This window comes from Chlamydomonas reinhardtii, chromosome 2 (genome assembly GCF_000002595.2).
Source record: "Chlamydomonas reinhardtii strain CC-503 cw92 mt+ chromosome 2, whole genome shotgun sequence".
Taxonomy (NCBI): Eukaryota; Viridiplantae; Chlorophyta; class Chlorophyceae; order Chlamydomonadales; family Chlamydomonadaceae; genus Chlamydomonas; species Chlamydomonas reinhardtii.
In genome coordinates this window covers 2,266,380-2,283,879 of record NC_057005.1, presented here as the reverse complement: position 1 = coordinate 2,283,879, position 17,500 = coordinate 2,266,380, and the positions used below count along the sequence as shown (strand labels likewise).

Here is a 17,500-nt window from a genome sequence, read left to right as displayed (position 1 = left end):
GAGCTTCACGCCACCTCACCCGCACCCCACACACTATCAAGCCCCGCCTCCGCCACCGCCACCCCGCGCAGTCCCACCCCCGCCACATCCGCCTGTCCACCTCCGCCGCCGGCCTACTAGAGGCCGTGGCAGCCGCCGCCCCGGGGCCCGTCACCGCACTGCTGCTCGGCCCCGGCGGCGCCGCCACCGTCATTGGCGCCGCCGCCGCCGCCAGCCGCGCCGCGCTGGCGCCCGCCACGCCGCCGGCCGCCGCCGCCGAGCTTTTGGAGTTCCTGCTGGCGGCCCTTGGGCTGATGCTGACGGCGGCGGCCGGCGGCGGCCGCGAGGTTTGTCGGGAGTTCGGCAAGCCCGGCGGCATGGCACTGCTGCTGCAGCTGGTGAGGGATCACAGGGGGCAGGCGCCGCTGACGGCGCCGCCGGCGGCGCCGACGGCGGGCGGCAGCAAGGCGGCGGCGGATGCAGGCGCAGGTGGTGGGAGCGGGCCTGACCTGCACCTGAACGTGGTGCGGGACGCGCTCAGCTTGCTCACGCTGATTGCGTCACAGGTGGGAAAACGCTTTGCTCACGTTGTTGGGTTGGGTTGGGTTGAGTTGGATGTGGGGATTACGCCCGTGTGTTGCTGGGTTTAGGGTGGGCCCGTGGCGGGACATAATGAGCAGTGCCATCCGTCTTGAAGGCGGAGTGCGTTACAGCATGGCATTTTTTGTCCTCAAGAAAGGCACCTCACCTTAATCCCCCCCCCCCTGCTTCCCCCACCCGCATCACCCGCGCCCGCCCCAGTTCCCGGCTCACCGGCTTCCGCTGCTGGAGGCTGACGGCGTGCCGCTGCTGGTGGCGTGCCTCAAGGACCTGGCGCTGCCCTGGAGCGTGCGGCTGCAGGCGGTGGCGGCAATGACGGTATGGGCGTGTGTGTGTGTGTGTGTGGGTGGGAGTGGTGGACGGTAGACGATCTTTGGGGGGGGGGGGTTGTAGATACCAGCCCAAACTGAACCGAGCGGGGTTACATTCGTGATTAATTTAAGAAATGGTAGGCGTATACAATCTTGGGGGGGGGGTAGCCTTTCATGTGGAGAACGGAGTGGGGGGCGCTGGGAGAGGTGGGCCTGTGGCTATAGCGGTGTGTAAGCGAGGGTGGAGGGGTTGTTTCACGCTTCCCAGAAAGAAGCTAGAGACACGAGGAAACAGGACAAGACATGGGTAGTCAGCTCCTTTGAGCCCCACTTCAGCGGGACCCAGAACTCAGGACAAAGTAGTCAAAAGCCAGCCGACAGAGCGCCGAGGAGGTCTGTTTGACTGCTCACCTACCGTGTCCCCGCTATGTCTGCTGTCCTGCTATGCGCGTCTGCTCATCCGCTCACCTGTCTGTCTGTCTGGCCGCTGCTGCCGCGGCACACACACACACACACACACACACACACACACACACACACACACACACACACACACACACACACACACACACTTGCTTGCCTCAGGCCGCCGCGGGCAGCCCCAGTGTGTCTGCCGAGCTGGTGCGGGCTCGGGGGCTGGAGGTGGTGTACGGCTTCGTGGACGCATACGTGAAGGAGCGGCACGGCGTGCCGGGCGCACCAGGTGGGCAGGTGGCGGGGGGTGTACTGTACGTGCGGGACCTCACGGTGTCATTTTGTGTTCACTACCGGTTTTCTGAAGTCTTGCTACTGTCGCCCGCCGCAACCGAATTCAAGTGCACACAACCGCGCACGCACTCACTCATACCTACAATGTGGACCCTTGGTGCTTTCCATATACACACACACACACACACACACACACACACACACACACACACACACACATACACACACACATCCTGGCACATCCCCCACAGGCGGCCCCACCACCACGTCCACACGCGGTGCCGCCTCAGCAACAGTAGCAGCCACCACCAGTAGCACCCCCGCGCCCGCGCCCGCCAAGCACCTGCCCGCTCCCTCCCCCGCCTCCCCGCTGCCGCCCTCCCCCCCGTCCGCGCTGTTCTGCTCCCTGGCGGCTGACGAGTTCAGTGAAGGCGAGCCCAGCCCGGTGGTGGTGGTGGAGGCGCTGCTGGGGCTGCTGGATGCGGTGGCGGGCAGTGGCGAGGCGGCGGCGGTGGCGGCCGCGGAGGGGGCAGCGAGAGGAGGCGCGGGAGGAGGCGCGGGAGGAGGAGGAGCAGGAGGAGCGGGAGGAGGAGCAGGAGCAGGAGGAGCGGGAGGAGGAGGGGCGGCGGTGGGCGGGCGGCTGGGTGTGCTGCTGGGGGCGTTCAAGGCCGGCATGAGCAGCTTCGCGGCGGGGGGGTACCGCGTGGCGACGGCGGCGGCGCAGGTGGGTGCGGCGGCGTGCGGGGGCAGGGATGGATGGGGAGGGGAGGGCAGGGAGGGAAGAGAGGGGAGGGTGGAGGGTCGAGGGGAGGGGGGGCTGAGGGGAGTAGCACCCCTTCTTGCAGCGCTGCAACTGGCGAGACATGGCAGGGGAGGGGCGGAAAGGGGCTGTTTTCCCCCATGCACTTATGCACACACATACCGTACACACTCTTTGTTTTTGTGTATCCCTTGTGCCTTCTAACACACTCTCACTGTGTTATTGATTTTCCTTGATTTTCTCCAACACGCGCACACACACACACACACACATGCACGCAGGTGCTTCACCGGCTGTCTCGCCATCCGGCGCTGCTGCCGGCCCTGTCGCGGCCCGAGTTGACGGCGCCGCTGGAGCGGCTGGCGGCGCGGACGGCGGCCGAGTACGGCGGCGCGGCGGACGCCAAGCAGGCGGCGGTGCTGGCGGGCGGCTGGGCGGCGGCGGGCGTGCTGTGCCAGGTGTGTGTGTGTGTGTATGTATGTGTGTGTGTGTGTGTGTGTGTGTGTGTGTGTGTGTGTGTGTGCAGATTGTGTGTGTGTGTGTGTGTCGGGAGGATGGAGGCCGGGGGTAGCCGCTCGTGGAGAGTGCCGACGTCCGCGTATGTGGGGTCAGGTGGGGTGGGTGGGGTGGGTGCGACTGGGTGTGGTCTGCTGGAAACGGCGGGGGTGATGGCGTAGCGGCACGGTGTGAAGGAGCGCATGGGCAAGGGTTAAGAGGAACGCGGGCTAAGGAAAGCTTCGGGAGCGTGGATGGGGACGGGGATGTGAGTGATGGTGGGAATGGCAGGAGAGGGCGGGCAAACAGCAGCTACGCACACCATGCTCCGGGTAGTGGTGCCGCAGGCGATTGCATGCTCTGGGTGTGCTGCAGGTGGCGATGGCAGAGCTGGCAAAGGCGCGAGACACCGCGGCCGCCAGCGCCGGCGCCGCAGTGGGTGCCGGTGATGCTGCCGGCGGCGGCGGCGGCCGCCGCACGCCTGGCAACACCCCCGCTGCCGCCGCCGGCCCCGGCCCTGCTGAGCGGGTGTTGTCGGGTCCCGCGGGCGTGTGGCTGGAAAGTGCCGTGGCGCTGCTTACGGCCTCCGTGACGGCGCTGCTGGCGGCGGTGGGGGTGCCGGCGCCGCCGCCGCAGCAGGGCGCGGGGGCCGGTGGCGGCGGCGGCGCGACGCCTGGAGCACGGGCCGTGGGGGCGGCTGAGGACGCCATCAGCCCTGCAGGTGGGATTGCGAGAGCCGTTGTGTGTGTGTATGCAGTTCACAGGGCCCTTCATAGATGCCGCTGCATTAAGCTATAGCTGGGTGGCAGACCCGCGCCTCGGTCTAGGAACAAGTCGACGCACGCACATCAAGACATTCAGGACGGACGCGTTTTTCACAACGAACACGAATACACTCCCATATCCCATCCCTGCCTCACCTAACACAGTCCAACCAACACCCAGCCTACCACCTCGGTTTGATTTGTTTCGGGCTGTATTGACAACCACCCCCACCAACACCAACGTCACACACACACACACACACACACACACACACACACACACACACACACACACACACACACACACACACACACACACGCACATCAACACAAACACACGCACACACACACCCCCCTAACCCCCGCCCCACAGGTCTGGCCTACCTATCCTCGGAGCGGGTGGTGTGCGACCTGCGCCAGGCGACCGGGGCGCTGCTGCAGCTGTTGGTGGCGGCGGCGGCGGAGGCGGGCTGCGGCCAGCGGCTGCGGGAGATGGGGGCGGCGGAGGCGGCGCGGCGGCTGCTGGTGTGGCGGCACGTGCAGGTGTGGGGCATGGGGCGGCGGCGGCGTGTGTATGCATGTGCGTGTGCGAGGGCGAGTGAGCAAGCACAAGAATTGGAGACGCAAAACGTGCATGTGTGTGGGAGGGGGCGTGGGCGTGGGCCAGGCTGGGATGGGGTGGGCAGGGCAGGGCAGGGCAGGGCTGGCTAGGGCGTGTTGCTGGGGCGGCGAATACCCACCGACCATCTGCGCCCACAACTCATGTCCTCCATCCCCCGCCCCCCCCCCCCCACACACACACACACCCCACTCCACACCCCACTCCACCCACCGTCACACACCTCCCCCCACTCCCACGCCACCCCACCCCACTCCCACCCCATTCCCTCTCCCAACCCGCCCACACACACACACACACACACACACACCCCACCCCCCAGTACCCAGCCAAGCGGCTGCTGCACCTGCTGGGCGCGCTGGAGGCGGAGTACTGCCCCTTCGCCAGGTACGGCGGACCACTGCTGGAGGCACTGCTGGCCAACCAGGTGCGTGTGATGCACGGCGTGTTTGTGTGTGTCGGGAGGGGGAGGGGGGCTGGTTGCTGTGTGTGTGAGGGGGGGTGCTGTGTGTGTGTGTGTGTGCGTGTGTCTACGTGTGTGTCTACGTGTGTGGCTGTGTCTGTCAGGGAGAGGGCATTAGGAAGGAAGGACTGTGTCTGTACGTGTGTGTTAAAAAACGAAACGAAAGCCCGCCGTACGTGTGTGTGTGTGTGGTGTGTGGGCACAGGGAGAAGGTCGACAGCGTGCGTGTGACTTAGTCCTGGGCTGTCCTCGGCCTGCCAACTCACAACTGCTACATCTTGGACACGTGCCTTGACACATACACCCTGACACACACACACCCGCGTGCACCCTGACACACGCCCTCGACGTCCACACCGTTACACACACCGTGAACACGCCTGCACACACACGTACACACCGGTACACACCCCTGCACACAGGGCGTGGACCCGGCCCCGCTGCTGGCCGCGGGTGTGGACGCGCACCTGCTGCCCCGCCTGGACGCCGACTGGCTGCGGCGCACAGCGGGGCTGGACGAGGTGGCCATTTTGAAGGTGGGGGGGAGGAGTGTGTGTGTATGCGTGTGCGTGTGTGTGTGTGTGTGTGTGCATGTGTGTGTGTGTGTGTGTGTGTGTGCGCGTGTTGAAATGGAAGGAGGAAATGGACGCGAGACCGGCCCAAACGCCGGACGGACTTGCGCGTGTGTGTATGTGCGGGGGAGGAGGGCATAAGGCAAGGAAACACGCAGGACTGTGCATGCGCTTGTTTAGAAGAGGGGTGCGGTATGCTCGTCTGCAACACTCCCCTCCTCCGTCCCGCCAAACATAACAAATTGGCCTTACCTGAGTGTGTACGTGTACAGATCGGCCGCATTCGTGCCGCCCACGAGCTGTTCACGGCTCTGGACCGGCAGGACGGCCGCATCGATGGCTGCGTGTGGGCCGCCGACCTGGAGGCCTACCTGACGGCGGCGGCCTGCATGCGCCCGGAGGCGGCGGCGGACGTGCGGGAGCGCCTGTTCTGCGAGCTGCAGGTGGGGTGGCTGGTGGTGGCTGTGGGGTGGCGGTGGGGTGGGGTGGTTGGTGACTGTGGGGTGGTGGTGGCGGTGGAGTGGGGCGGTAGCGGGGAGTTGCAAGGATGTTTGGAAAAGCGGTACAGGATGCACTGAAGACTGCAGACGAAGGTGGGGTGGGGCGAAGATGGAGGTGGGGTGGGGCGGTGGGCTTGGGCGAAGATGGAGGTGCGGTGCGGTCGGGTGGCGGTGGGAGTGGCGGTGGGGTGGAGCCGTGAAGGGCACTAGGAAAGAGGAGTGACACTGAAGGCTCAGGATGAGGGTGGTGTGCAAAGTATGTGTGCAGTTGTACGTGAGTGGGGGAGAATCGCACGCACGTGCCCTGTACACCATCTCAAGCCCCAACACACCCGGCCCCATACACACACACACACATACACACACGCTCACCCCCCAATGCCCACGCCTCACCCCACCGCACCCCCAACCCGCAGGTCCTGCCCGGCGAGCCCCTGTGCTTCATGCAGTTCGTAGCCGCCTTCCCCTGGCTCGACAGCGAGATAGCCGCCTTCATGCCGCCAAGGAGGGGGCCGGCAAGCAGCTTGCAGCAGCAGCAGATGCAGCAGGCGGGCACGCCGTCTCGGGGCGGAGGCGATGGAGGTGCGGGAGCAGGAGCAGGAGGGAGCGGAGACGAGGCGAATGGAGGGGACGGGGGAGAGGCAGGGGGTGGGGGTGCGGACTATGCGGTGCGGAGTGCCAAGCGGCAGCGGCTGGGCGGTGCGGGGGCGGCGGGGCCGCGGTCGGGCTTCACGCCGCAGCAGCTGGCGGGGCGGCCGCGAGCGCCGGTCATTGAGCTGGACGACGATTAGTAGGCTTGACAAGTCATGCATGTCATGAACATGAACAAGTCATGACTGTTGGCACACCGGTGCGGAGCGCGTGGGGGTGTTGGCTGTTGCTTGGGGTTGGCGACTGCTGGTGCGATGTGACATGGACACATGATTGGCACAGCAGTGAGGCACTTGTTGAAGCCGCCGCCGCAGCACCGGCGGATGTAGGCAGGGGATGGGACAGGCTGCGTGGCACGGTTGCCCGAGGGACGGACTTGGCGTCACAGTGAAGTTGACAGCAGTGTAAGGCACGTGCCGTTCTTGCGGTGCGTGCGTCGCCAGCTAGAGCCATGGTGAGAGCGCCACACACAAACGCACGCTTTCCATCCTTTAGCTCTATTAAGTAGACAGTCCGCGAGCAACCGCATGTGGTGCCATGCGCAAAACCGCCGCTACCCCAGTGCAACGCTGCAAAACCGCTGCTCCTGCCTCTCTAACCACCGTCACACACTAAGCCTCCGGACGCTCCCTTCGTTGCCCGCGCATCACGCGATCCAGTGATCCACCCTCAACGAACGCGACCTACAGCCACGTCTTCTGCTACCCGAGCGTGAACGTGCCCGCCGCGCCCTTCCCGCCCTTCTTGCCCTTGCTGCCGCCGCTGCCGCCGCCGCCGCCGTCCATCACGGCACCTCCGCCGCCGCCGCCAGCTCCAGCGCCCGCGCCGCCAGCTCCCCTGCCGGCCAGCCGCGCCAACGACGCCATTGTTGCGTTGCCTGTGGTGGGGGACCAAGGCAGTCGCGTTGGGCAGGCCGCATTCCAGGGGTTGGGACGGGTTGCGACTGGCTGCGATTGCTGGGGCGCCTTACTTGGCAAGCCGGTGCTAACGCCTCACTTGCCAAGCCGGTGCAACACACTTAACCCCCGGCACTCCTTGCAGCGCTACTGTTTCCTGATGGGATTGGTTCAGAGTTAACCCCGGGCACTCCTTGCAGCGCTACTGTCTCCTTATGGCATTGGTTCAGAGTTAGCCCCCGGCACTCACCCACTGCCGCGCCATGAAAGTCTCCGCCGCCGCCGCCGCCGCCGCGCTTGGATGCGCGGTAGGCCTCGATGGCATGCAGCCGCAGCGCCTCCGTCTGCTCGTCCATCTGTTGGCGTGGGCATTGCGAATGTATAACTTCATCCTTGTCCTATAACAACAGACGTTGAGAGCGGCCCGGTTGGCTGGTTCCTCGCAAGCAGCGGGAGCAGCATGCTTTGCTTGCCGAGAGTCTGCTGCTCTTCCTGCACGTTCGCATCCTCGTCCTGAATCCCGGTTGCCCACCACCCTTCCGCCTCCGCACCCATCCCACTGCGACCCACCGGCGCTTTCCGCTTCTTGCCAGCCGCCGCGGCCGCCGCCGCCGCCGCCGCGCCTCCTGCCTTGCCCTTGCCTTTCCCCGCCGCGCCTGCTCCTGCCGCCGCCCCGACGGCCAGGCCGCCGTCTGCCGCCGCGCCCGCCCCCGCCTGCGCCGCCATGCGCTGCTGCGCCTGCTCCATCTGTTTGACGAATATGTCCTTGCAGCGGTCCGCCGCCGTGCGCTCCTTGTCCGCCCAGTGCTTGCGCTTGAGGTGGATCTCCAGGGGTGCGTCCACCACCTGCCGGGAGGAGGGGGTGTTGAGTGGGTACGTACACGCATGAGTACTAAGAAGTGAAGGCGTAGCCAGGAACAGTAGCATAGCAGGCGGGGGGGGGGGGGGTGAGTGGGGAGACGCGGTGTGGAGGGCACGGAGGCGAGGTAGGTGTTGTGTATGTGTGTGTGCGTGTGTGTGTGTAGCCTTCTGGACAAGCCCTAACCCGGTCCACCATGCGCCCTAACCCGGCCCACCACGCGCTTGGCATCTTCCCTTCCCCTCCCGCCGCCAATCACGCCACCATACCACCGCACCTGCACAGCCACGATGCAAAGCGCGATACCTCCCAAAGGCCAAAGCCGGGGCCGCTCACCTCCCCGAACTTGACTTTGTCCCGCAGCTGCAGCTCCTTCTCCACCAGCGGCGCGCCCGAGGCCGTCTTGACCGCCTTCTTCTCCTTCTTGCGCTTCAGGTACTCCTTCTTCCGGTCTTTCAGCTTCTTGCTCGCAAACTGAGACTCGTTTAACAGAAAGGCATTCCCGCCCTTCATCTTGCCACCCGGCTGTTGCTTGCCAGCCGCCGCGCCGGCCTGCGGCTCCGCCACATCCCGACCCGACGTCGAGGGGCCGTCGTCGCCTGCCGAGTCGTCGCCACTGTCGCCGTCGCCGTCGGGTTTCTGCTTCTGTTGCTGCCGCTGCTTCTTCGAGCGCCCTGCGGGGTTTGGCGGTCAGTTAGGGTGTTGGTGGTGGGGGGGGAGGGAACTGCTTGCGGCGAGTTGCGGCGGTTGGCAGCCCCACATAGTTGCTACTTGACTTGCTACCCAACCCGTAGCTGCAGCCCACACAACAACACGGGTCCACCAAGGACTTAGCTGCCATGAAACCCCACCCGTGAGCTGCGCGCAACACCTTCCCATTAACGCGCTACCCTGCCTTACCTTGAGCCCCGCCCTGCGTCGCCTCCTGCTGCTGCTGCTGCCCCCCGCCTTTCCCTTGCCGTTGCTTCTCTGCCGCCTCCTGCAAGCGCCCGTGTCGGAAAGCAGCATGCAGGTTCGGAAGTTAGCATCTCTACAAGCGATTCAGGGCGACTGGGCACATGCCGCTTCCAGCCAGCGCTGTATGCAGTGTGCGACTGCCGCGGACGTCAAGTGATACCCCACCCAGTCCCACCCCTCCAGAGCCAGAGGCTTCCAGGCCCGCTGCTCTTTCCCATGGCTTCTAATCCAATGCTTCCCCTGTCGGGACCCACCTTGAGCGCAAGCATGCGCCGCAGCGACGCCGGCAGCTTTTCCGTGTCCCCCGGTTGCGGGGCCTCTGGCAAACCTATCTTGGGAATCGCCTTGCCATTCTGCGGGCCATTAAACCTGATTACCAATTGTTTTACAGGGAGCATACACAAGTATCTTCCCTGACCTGAATTCGGTGCAGGTTGCCCTGCGCCGCGTTCAGCGCTCGCTTCAACCTCCGCCTCTGTGCAATGCCTTTAGCCATTGACTTAGTATCAGTGGTGTATAGGTTTATTATGATTGCATGCAGCGGCTTAAAACGGTGGCTCGGCCCTTCGCGTGCTTCTCTGTGTCGGCGCGCAGACGCTTGTGCTGCGCGAGGTTATACCTTGCTATGTCAATCCTTATATGCTTTGTATGGTTATTACCGGCGAAAACACTGAGGGAAGTCCAGCGACCCGCGATGAGTGTTGCGGAATCGCATTGGACGCCCAAAACCTTCGCTTGCTGTCACTTGCCGCGCCCGTCCACAACCTATACACTCGTGACTTGCTGCTTGACCACCTTGAACCTACCTTGACTTCTTTGACGGCCCAGCTGCGAATTCAACTTGGTCACCACCTAGCGCTGAGCTTGGATGCTCCGCCATAATGACCTCTACCAGTAACTGTTTGACCCGGTAGTGACAGCTTGGAGCCCATGTCCACTGGCGACCTAAACGGGAATGTGCAGCGCCTGGTGCGCGAGCTGCGCTCCATCAAGTATCCCGGGGACGTTGATGAAGTTGGGTAAGACATTTGCGATGTGTGTGCAAGCGCGAGTAGAAGCTTACAGGCAGAGGAACCGGCGTCGGGAATGTTGACCGGTAATCGCTTTGGCCTGCAGACTGCGCCTCGGTGACCCCGTGGCGCTGCTGCCGCTGCTAAGCTTTACATTGCTGAAGTTTTCGCGGCACGTGGCGCGCTACATTGTGCGGAACGGGTTCGAGGTGAGCCGGCGTGTGTTTTGGCAAGAGCTACGGACGCCCGCACATATCTTGTTCACCGGTTCACCAGTTGCACTATCCCGCCACCTGGCTTCTCACTCCCACAGCTCGCTGGGAAGACCGACCAGCGCTTTGTGGAGACAAGCTTCCGACTGCTGCGGGACCTGCTGAACGTGCGCACGGTTCTGACGCCGGCGCAGTTCTTTGAGCAGGGCTTTGCGGAACGCAAGGTGCTCCTGCTTTGTGATGTGATCACCGTGTGCAAGAAGCTGCACAATGACGAGGTCCGGCACGAGCGACTGGCCGCACTCAAGGCAACCCGCCAGGTGAGCGGCCTTTCGTGGGCTTGGCTGCCGCTCCGATGCAGCTTGCCAGCCAGAGAACATGCCCAGTGCAAGCCCCTACCGTCCACGGCTCCTGGCCTGAACACCAGTATCAATGTAAGCTGTGTCACCGCGGCCCGTTCACAGGAGCAAGTCATCAGCCGGCTAGCCACACCGCACGGCGGCCAGCAGGAGCCGCCCAGTGGCGGCCGGCATGCGGCCGGCCGCAGGAGCCCGGTGGTCAAGGTAGGCGGCAACTTTCTAGTGGCTCAGCGGAGGTGATTTGATGGGGTTCACCACGGCACGGGATGACGGTACTAGGCACAAACAGAAATGAAAAGAGCAGCTCGTCTGCGTGCTGTGCTCCCATACTCCGTGAAGCACTCACGCCAGTCTTGCGTGCTGCATTCCCAATTGCTGGATCCTGCAGGTGGTGCGGAATGACGATGTGGAGCTGTTGCAGGTGCTGGCGCCCACACACCAGCCCAACGCTACCGATGGGGCGCAGTCCGTGTTCCGCACCCGCAAAACTATATCCCGCTCGCCATCGCCCTCCCCGCCCAACGCCGTAACGATGCGCGCAGGTGCGGCCCGCTCCTGCTCGCAGGCGGCAAGGGTTGCAGATGGAACCCCAGCACACATACAGTCAGCACTCCCACTCACCAATTGTTTCTCCTGTTGTGCAGGGCCCGACCACAGCCGGTCACGCATGTCGCCGCCGGGACGGAGAGGCGCGAGCGGCGCCAGCGATGTGTTGGAGCTGACGCTGCGGCCGGGCAGCCGTGGCGTCGGAGCGCCTGCGGGGCGGCCATCTTCGGCCGCCGCAGCCCAGCAGCAGCAGCAGCAGCAGCCCATCCATGCCTGGTTCTTGAACCCGGCGTTTGACGAGGGCGTGGAGGGCAGCTTGGACCTTGGGCTGGGGCTTGGAGGCGCAGGAGGTGAGCCTAAGATGCCCAGGACTCGGGTGTTGGGCCGCAGCAGGGTTGTTGGGGTGCACTCTGCTCATCAGTGGAAGGGGCGCAGGAAGGGCGCGCTAGGAGCACTCAGTGCGCGCCTGCGCGGCGTAGCAAGGGCCTGTTGCCCATGGATGCGCTTGATCTCCCGATGCCAATACCGATGCATGCTTGTGCTCCTCACTAACGGTAGTCATCGCATGCGGCTACCTCTTGTGCAGGCGCCCGGCCGGACAGCACAGCGTGGTGGCAGCAGTCCGCGCCGACGCCGGCGGTCATGCAGCCGGCGGCAGCACGGAGCTGGCAGCAGAACCCCTACCTGGCCTTTGCGCGCGCCAGCCCGACCAAGGCGGCACCGCAGGCGCCCCCTGGCGGTGATCGGAGCGGGGCGGGAGCTCCGGGCGCAGCGGCTGCGGCTGCATGGCCTGCAGAGGAGGACATGGCGCAGCGGGACCAGTCCTCATCTCGACAGCCACACACGCGCAGTCAGCATCATCAGCAACAGCAGTACCATCATCATCATGACCAGCGGCAGCAGCAGCAGCAGCCGGCAAGCAGCAGTGGAGTGCCAGGCGGCTCGGCGGAGGTCAGCGGCACGGCGGGCCGGGGAGGGTCTTACCAGCCGCGCGAGATTGACGAGTGGAGCTTTAGTCAGTACTTCGGGCCGGGCAAGGGGCCTCAGTCTCAACGGACACAGCAGCAGCAGCAACAGCAGCAGGCTGACGGCGTGGGCACGAGTCAGGACCTGGGTGGCGCGGACTACGGCCAGGGGGGCTACGGGCACGACCAGGATGCAGCGGAGCCTAGCGTCGCTGGCTCTGGCGAGGACGAGCGGGAGGGCTACACGGCGGCGGCTTTGTCGGACCGGGACGGGCGGCAGACGGACGGCGGTCATGCTGCGCGACGGCAGCAGCAGCAACAGCAGCAATCGCAGCAGCAGCAGCGGGGCGGGCACGCACTGTTTGGGTGGCAGCGGTCACAGCAGCCGTCGGCAGCTGAGGAGCAAGCGGCCAGGGCTGGCCCGTCAGCTGCCGCTGCACACGCGGCAGCAGCATCGACACAGCAGCGGCCTGGGGTGGGTGCGGGGCTGGGGCGAGCTGCGCCGGCAGCAAGCGAAGGCGCGGGCCATGGCGGGCAAGACTGGGCGGTCAAGCTGCGGCAGTTGGAGCAGGAGACGCAGCAGCAGGTGCAGCAGCTGCGGGAAAGGCTGGCGGCGACTGAGGCGGAGCTGGAGAAGTGCAGGTGGGTAGCTGGCTCCGTGTCGTGTGCTGGGGCTTCCTCTGTTTACGCAGCTGGGACTTGTGTTTCAAGGGAGTGTTGCCTCTGGCCTTTCGTTAGATTCTTAGGGGATTCTGAGCTTACCGTGTGTTCTCCATTGTTTCTGCAGGTCGGAAGCGCGGCAGGCGCGCGAGACGCTGCAGGCGCAGGTGACGGTGCTTGAGGGCCGCGTGCGCTTCTTGGAGTGCGAGATGGAGCTGTGCGTCAAGCGCCAGCCCACGCCCGCTAGACCAGCAGCTGCAGGCGACGGTTTTGGTGACAGCGCACTCTATGGGGCAAGCGGAGCGGCCGCACGCGCCTCGCCTGGCGCAGGTGCCGGTGCTGGTGCAGGCAGGGCTGCGGGGTCGCCTGGGCGGGAACCCTCGCCAGCGGCTGCAGCAGCTGTGGCACCCTCCTGGCGTTTTGGGGCGGCGGAGCCGCAGCGGCCGCATTCTGCTGGCGGAGCGCTGCAGCTGGCGGGGGGCCGGCCGTCTTTGGCAGCAGGCGCGACGGACGCCGGGGTCTCGACAGGGGCGAACGCATGGGCGGGGCAGCAGCAAGCGGGGCAGGCGGCGTCGGGTCTGCGCGGGCCGGCCGGGAGCCCACCTAGGGCCTCATCCGCTGAGCCAACGTCGGGCGCTGCAGCTGCTGCGGCAGCATTGGCAAGAGCCTCGGCGGAGTGGCTGCGGCCCGCCACTTCCCAACCTGCGCCTGCCACCGGCGCAGCGGTGGCACTGCGTTTCAGTGCCGCAGCCGAGCCCAGCCTCTTGACCTCCTCAACGTACACCACGGACCAAGCACTGCAGCACCAGCAACTCCACCACCCGCACCCGCAGCAGCCAGCACCGCCGGCGGCACGGCTCCAGCCGCTGGCCCCCCAGCCCGCCTCGCTTGTCGGCTCCACAGGTGGCCGCGTCACGGCCGGCTTGACGCCTATGCCGCAGCCGTCCTTCTCCTTCCAGCCCTCCAGCCTCATGCAGCAGGTGGCCGCATCCGCCGCCGCTGCGCCGGGCGAAGGCCCGGCCCCGGCCCAGGAGCTTGCGCCGGCGCCGCCGCAAGCGCACGGCCAGCGGCTCATGAGCAGCAGCGTAGACAGCGGCGCCACTGCAGGCCGGCGACACGGTGCCGCCGGCGCTGCGGGGGCGCTGGGTGCCGGCGGCAACCAGCATGTGCGCGGCAGCGCTGAGTCCGCGCTGTCGTCGTCGTCGGCTGCAGCAGTGGCGGCGGCGGCGGCGGCGGCTTCGAGGCTGGAAGCAGGTGGTGCCGCAGGTGGGGCGGCGGCTGGGGTTGCGGCTGGGCACGTGCCGGCCTGGCGGGCGCAGCCTTCAGAGCGGGCTGGCGTTACAGGCGGCCGGCTTGGGACGGGCGGCGGCGCCGTTGGCGGAAGCATCCTGGACGGCATCTCGGCGACAGCTCCCGCTGCGGCTGCTGCTTCTACTGCCGGGCTGTCTGCGTCGCAGTCTGTCCCGGCACCTGGTACCGCGCCCGCACCGCCCGCGGCGCTGGCGGCGCCGGGCGGCATGTACACTTTGCAGCCGGCCAGTGCGGGCCAGCCCGGCACCGGCACCGGCGGCAGTGCGGGCGGCGGCGCCTACCGTAGCACTGACGACCTGATCAACAGCTTGTACGTGCGCTACACAGAGGCGCAGGACTTCTTGCAGAGCATTCGCAGGCGCTGAGCGAATGAGGGGAGCGGAGGCGGTTGCGACGGCCTTGGAGCGTGCGAGATGGTCGGTGCGGGAGGTGTTGATGGGGTTGGCGGCGGCAAAAGTAGGGGAGGGCGGCGCCAGCTGGCTATGACGGCTAGGCTAGCTGCTCGAGTGGTGCAGGGACACAGACTTGACGTTGTTACTTACCTTGCTTGTGACAGTGCATTCAATCTTGGGACTGAAGAGGCAAATGCGGTTGCAGTGGATGCCAGCGACAAGTCATGAGTGCCGTTGTGAAGTTGGCGAATCTGGGTTTCAAGTGCCGAGTCATGTCTGATCTTCTCACCCGATCACTCCCAGTTTCGCTGCCTAGCTTCCAGGCTGGGCTGCACGGTTTGCTTGCTTCAGTACTGATGATACAGACTTCATGGCGAAATGACCATTGGAAATGACTTGTAAAGCAAGGCTCGGCATTGGAATCGGCGCTCCACTGCGCCAGACCCTCAAGCTCCGAGTCTCAAGCAAGGGAGGAAGCGGGGCCGGGAAGGGGGAAGTGGCGGGCCGGCCGTCACAGGCGGCGGAGGCATCAGAGGAGGTGCCAGCAGCAGCAGCGGGGTCGCCGGAGGGGGGCAGCGGTGCGTGCTGCTGGACTTTGGCGGCTCGCGGCTGGACGGCACTGCGGCTCAGCAGGCGGCCGAGCTGGCGGAGCTGCGATGGCGGCTGGGCGTGGGGCGTTGAAGTAGTGGGCCGCCCCTGAGGCCTTCAGTATTGTAGGCCCAGCCCGCAACGCACGTCAACAGTCTGTGCTGGGTAGGTGTGACATGGTATTGCTGGTGGCCGTGCGTGTGTGCATCACCGGCGAAATGTAATGGGTTTGCGTGCATTCATTCATTCATGCATGGGTTGCGCGGGAAAGTGGTCTATATGGGCTGGCGTTTGCGCGTGTCGCAGGATTGCATTTGTGTGTTTGTGCCAAACACTGCAGGGGCACCATCATTCCAGAGTGTTGAGTAGCAGCTGCGAACTGCAGTACCAGATGTTGTGTTCTGAATAAAGCATGAGAAGGGTCACATGGGCGAATGTAAACGAAAGAGTTGGCGGTTGCAGCGGTAGGGTAGTCACCGCACAGAGTGCCGAGGTAGGAGTGATCTGTGACTGCCAAGTCGTAGTGGAAGACCTGTGACAGAAGCCACCACTCCAGCCACGTGCGTGGGCTGCACCGGAGGAAGCTGCGGCGTAATAAATTGCATTGAACAGGATTGTGCGTGTTGGTTTTCCCGTGTGCACAAGGGTGCAGATGCGCCGATAGATAGGTCGATCCCGGCAAGGGACTCCGGAGTGACGGAGCGACACTGCAGATGCGCCCCCCCCCAGTGCAGTGGAAGAGAGCAACTCACGTGATGTCCCTTGCACTGTAACAGCAGTGCAACGGGTGCAGGCGCACTGCCGGTGCGAAGCCCCGACCATCAAGACATGATCAAGCCGTCAAGCGACATCACGCTCGCTGTTGCCTTCTCCAACACGCGATTAAAATGTGTCTACGTTGCTTGACATCAACACCCAACCCCGCAGCGGCCAGTGGCACTGCCGGGCACACGTCGGCAACCCACTGCCCAGAGTGCCAGCCGCCACAGCAACCGCCGCAGCTCCCTTGCCGCCCCTGGCAGCCACCGACGCGGTTGCTCATCTGTCCGGCCCAGTTGGCAAACCCGCAAACCCGGGTCCGCACCCCCGCAACACGCCAAATGCTTGTCCGGATCACAACCTTGCCATTCATGCCATGACAATCTCGGTCTCCCGGACCGTCCCAGTTGTGCCCACCATGAACAGTGCACCGGTCACAGCTTCCGCCCAGGCCGTCCCGGACGCTGCAGCCCCAGCGCCGCACCGCTGCCGCCACTGCTACTGCTGCTGCCGCCGCCACTGCTACTGCCGCTGCCGTCCTGGCCCGCACCCGCACCCAACCCTCCTCTGAGCTTCTCGGCCGCGCGAGCCAGGCTGTACAGCTTTTCGGCCGCCTGCCGCGCCGCCTCCGCCTCCGCCTCGGCCGCCTGCTTCGCCGCCGCCTGGGCCGCCGCCGCAGCGTCAGCAACTGTAGCGCTAGAGGCAGATCCAGACTCGCTCGCCGCTGCCGCCGCCACCGCCGCCGCCACGCCCGCCGCCTCAGCCTCCTGCTTCTCCACCCCGTCCTCGGGCGCGGCGGGCGCGGTGGGCGGTGCCGGCGGCAGGCCGGCTGACACCGCGGCCACACGCCGCGTGAACGCCTTCAGCCGTTTCCGCTCCGAATCCAACCCGCCAACTGCCTTGCCCGCACCCGCCGCGCTGGTGCCGGCGGCGGCGCCCTCGCTCGCGCCCACCGCCTCTGCGGCTCTCCCAGTCGCCGCCGCCGCCGCGCCACCCGTGGCCTCAACGCCGCCCACCGAGCCGCCAGGCGCCGCCGCCGCCGTCACGCCACCCGCCACCGCCGCCGCCGCCCTCTGCCCCCCGATCAGCCTCGGCGACGCGCGGCCCGCATCCGCCTTGGCTCCTGCGCCCGCCGCGCCGCCGCCGGCGCCGCTGCCATTGCCGCCGCCGCTCTTCTGGCGGCGGCTGGCTGCGTACTCGGCATACGTCATCACGGTCCAGCCGACCCACCGTTTGCGCGCCGCCGCCAGAGCTCGCGACACCAGCTCCGGCCGCGACAGCTGCACGAAGGCGCCGCCCGAGCCGCTGCCGCTGGCCGCCGGCAGCATGCACACCTACAGGACCACACAAGGGGCAGGGGGGCGCGGAGCAGGAGGTTGTGCGTGTGTGTGGGTGGTGGTGGTGCAAATACCAGCCCAAAGTCAACCGAACCCGATGCAAAAGAGCGAGGGGGGTTGGAATGCGTTTCGGCATGCTTTCGGCATGGTGGAAGGCTGAACAACTAGATTGGGATACTTTACAAGTTAAACTCGGTCCTCCGGCTAGGCCTGCTGTCCTAGATGGC

The 17,500-nt window shown here is 65.8% G+C and overlaps 4 protein-coding genes across 4 annotated transcripts in view; 2 read left to right on the top strand and 2 right to left on the bottom strand.

Moving 5' to 3' along the window:
- Window positions 1-6,799, top strand: part of CHLRE_02g090451v5 (uncharacterized protein) — a 7,986-nt gene extending 1,187 nt beyond the window's left edge. Inside the window, exons 4-14 of the mRNA XM_043059411.1 lie at window positions 72-545; window positions 781-897; window positions 1,476-1,593; window positions 1,850-2,322; window positions 2,640-2,816; window positions 3,229-3,574; window positions 3,991-4,160; window positions 4,559-4,663; window positions 5,122-5,235; window positions 5,544-5,714; window positions 6,188-6,799. Coding sequence (XP_042927045.1) covers window positions 72-545; window positions 781-897; window positions 1,476-1,593; window positions 1,850-2,322; window positions 2,640-2,816; window positions 3,229-3,574; window positions 3,991-4,160; window positions 4,559-4,663; window positions 5,122-5,235; window positions 5,544-5,714; window positions 6,188-6,562 — 2,640 coding nt within the window. The 3' untranslated portion in view covers window positions 6,563-6,799. The remainder of the gene's footprint in view (window positions 1-71; window positions 546-780; window positions 898-1,475; window positions 1,594-1,849; window positions 2,323-2,639; window positions 2,817-3,228; window positions 3,575-3,990; window positions 4,161-4,558; window positions 4,664-5,121; window positions 5,236-5,543; window positions 5,715-6,187) is intronic.
- A 2-nt stretch (window positions 6,800-6,801) lies between these two features.
- On the bottom strand, window positions 6,802-9,793 carry CHLRE_02g090400v5 (uncharacterized protein). Its single transcript, XM_043059410.1, has 7 exons — window positions 9,553-9,793; window positions 9,389-9,487; window positions 9,078-9,156; window positions 8,514-8,851; window positions 7,889-8,164; window positions 7,569-7,674; window positions 6,802-7,299 (listed from the first exon to the last, which is right to left on the bottom strand). The coding sequence occupies exons 1-7, from the start codon at window positions 9,628-9,630 to the stop codon at window positions 7,124-7,126; spliced, it is 1,152 nt and encodes a 383-aa protein (XP_042927044.1). The 5' UTR covers window positions 9,631-9,793; the 3' UTR covers window positions 6,802-7,123.
- Window positions 9,794-9,913: 120 nt separating this feature from the next.
- On the top strand, window positions 9,914-15,003 carry CHLRE_02g090350v5 (uncharacterized protein). The gene is made up of 8 exons (XM_043059409.1): window positions 9,914-10,153; window positions 10,251-10,353; window positions 10,458-10,676; window positions 10,821-10,919; window positions 11,104-11,257; window positions 11,360-11,611; window positions 11,848-12,868; window positions 13,014-15,003. Exons 1-8 carry the CDS (start codon window positions 10,065-10,067, stop codon window positions 14,560-14,562), a joined length of 3,486 nt encoding a protein of 1,161 aa, XP_042927043.1. The 5' UTR covers window positions 9,914-10,064; the 3' UTR covers window positions 14,563-15,003.
- Window positions 15,004-15,631: 628 nt separating this feature from the next.
- The window catches only part of CHLRE_02g090276v5 (uncharacterized protein), a 6,642-nt gene continuing 4,773 nt past the window's right edge, over window positions 15,632-17,500 (bottom strand). The window contains exon 6 of the mRNA XM_043059408.1: window positions 15,632-17,270. Coding sequence (XP_042927042.1) covers window positions 16,371-17,270 — 900 coding nt within the window. The 3' untranslated portion in view covers window positions 15,632-16,370. The remainder of the gene's footprint in view (window positions 17,271-17,500) is intronic.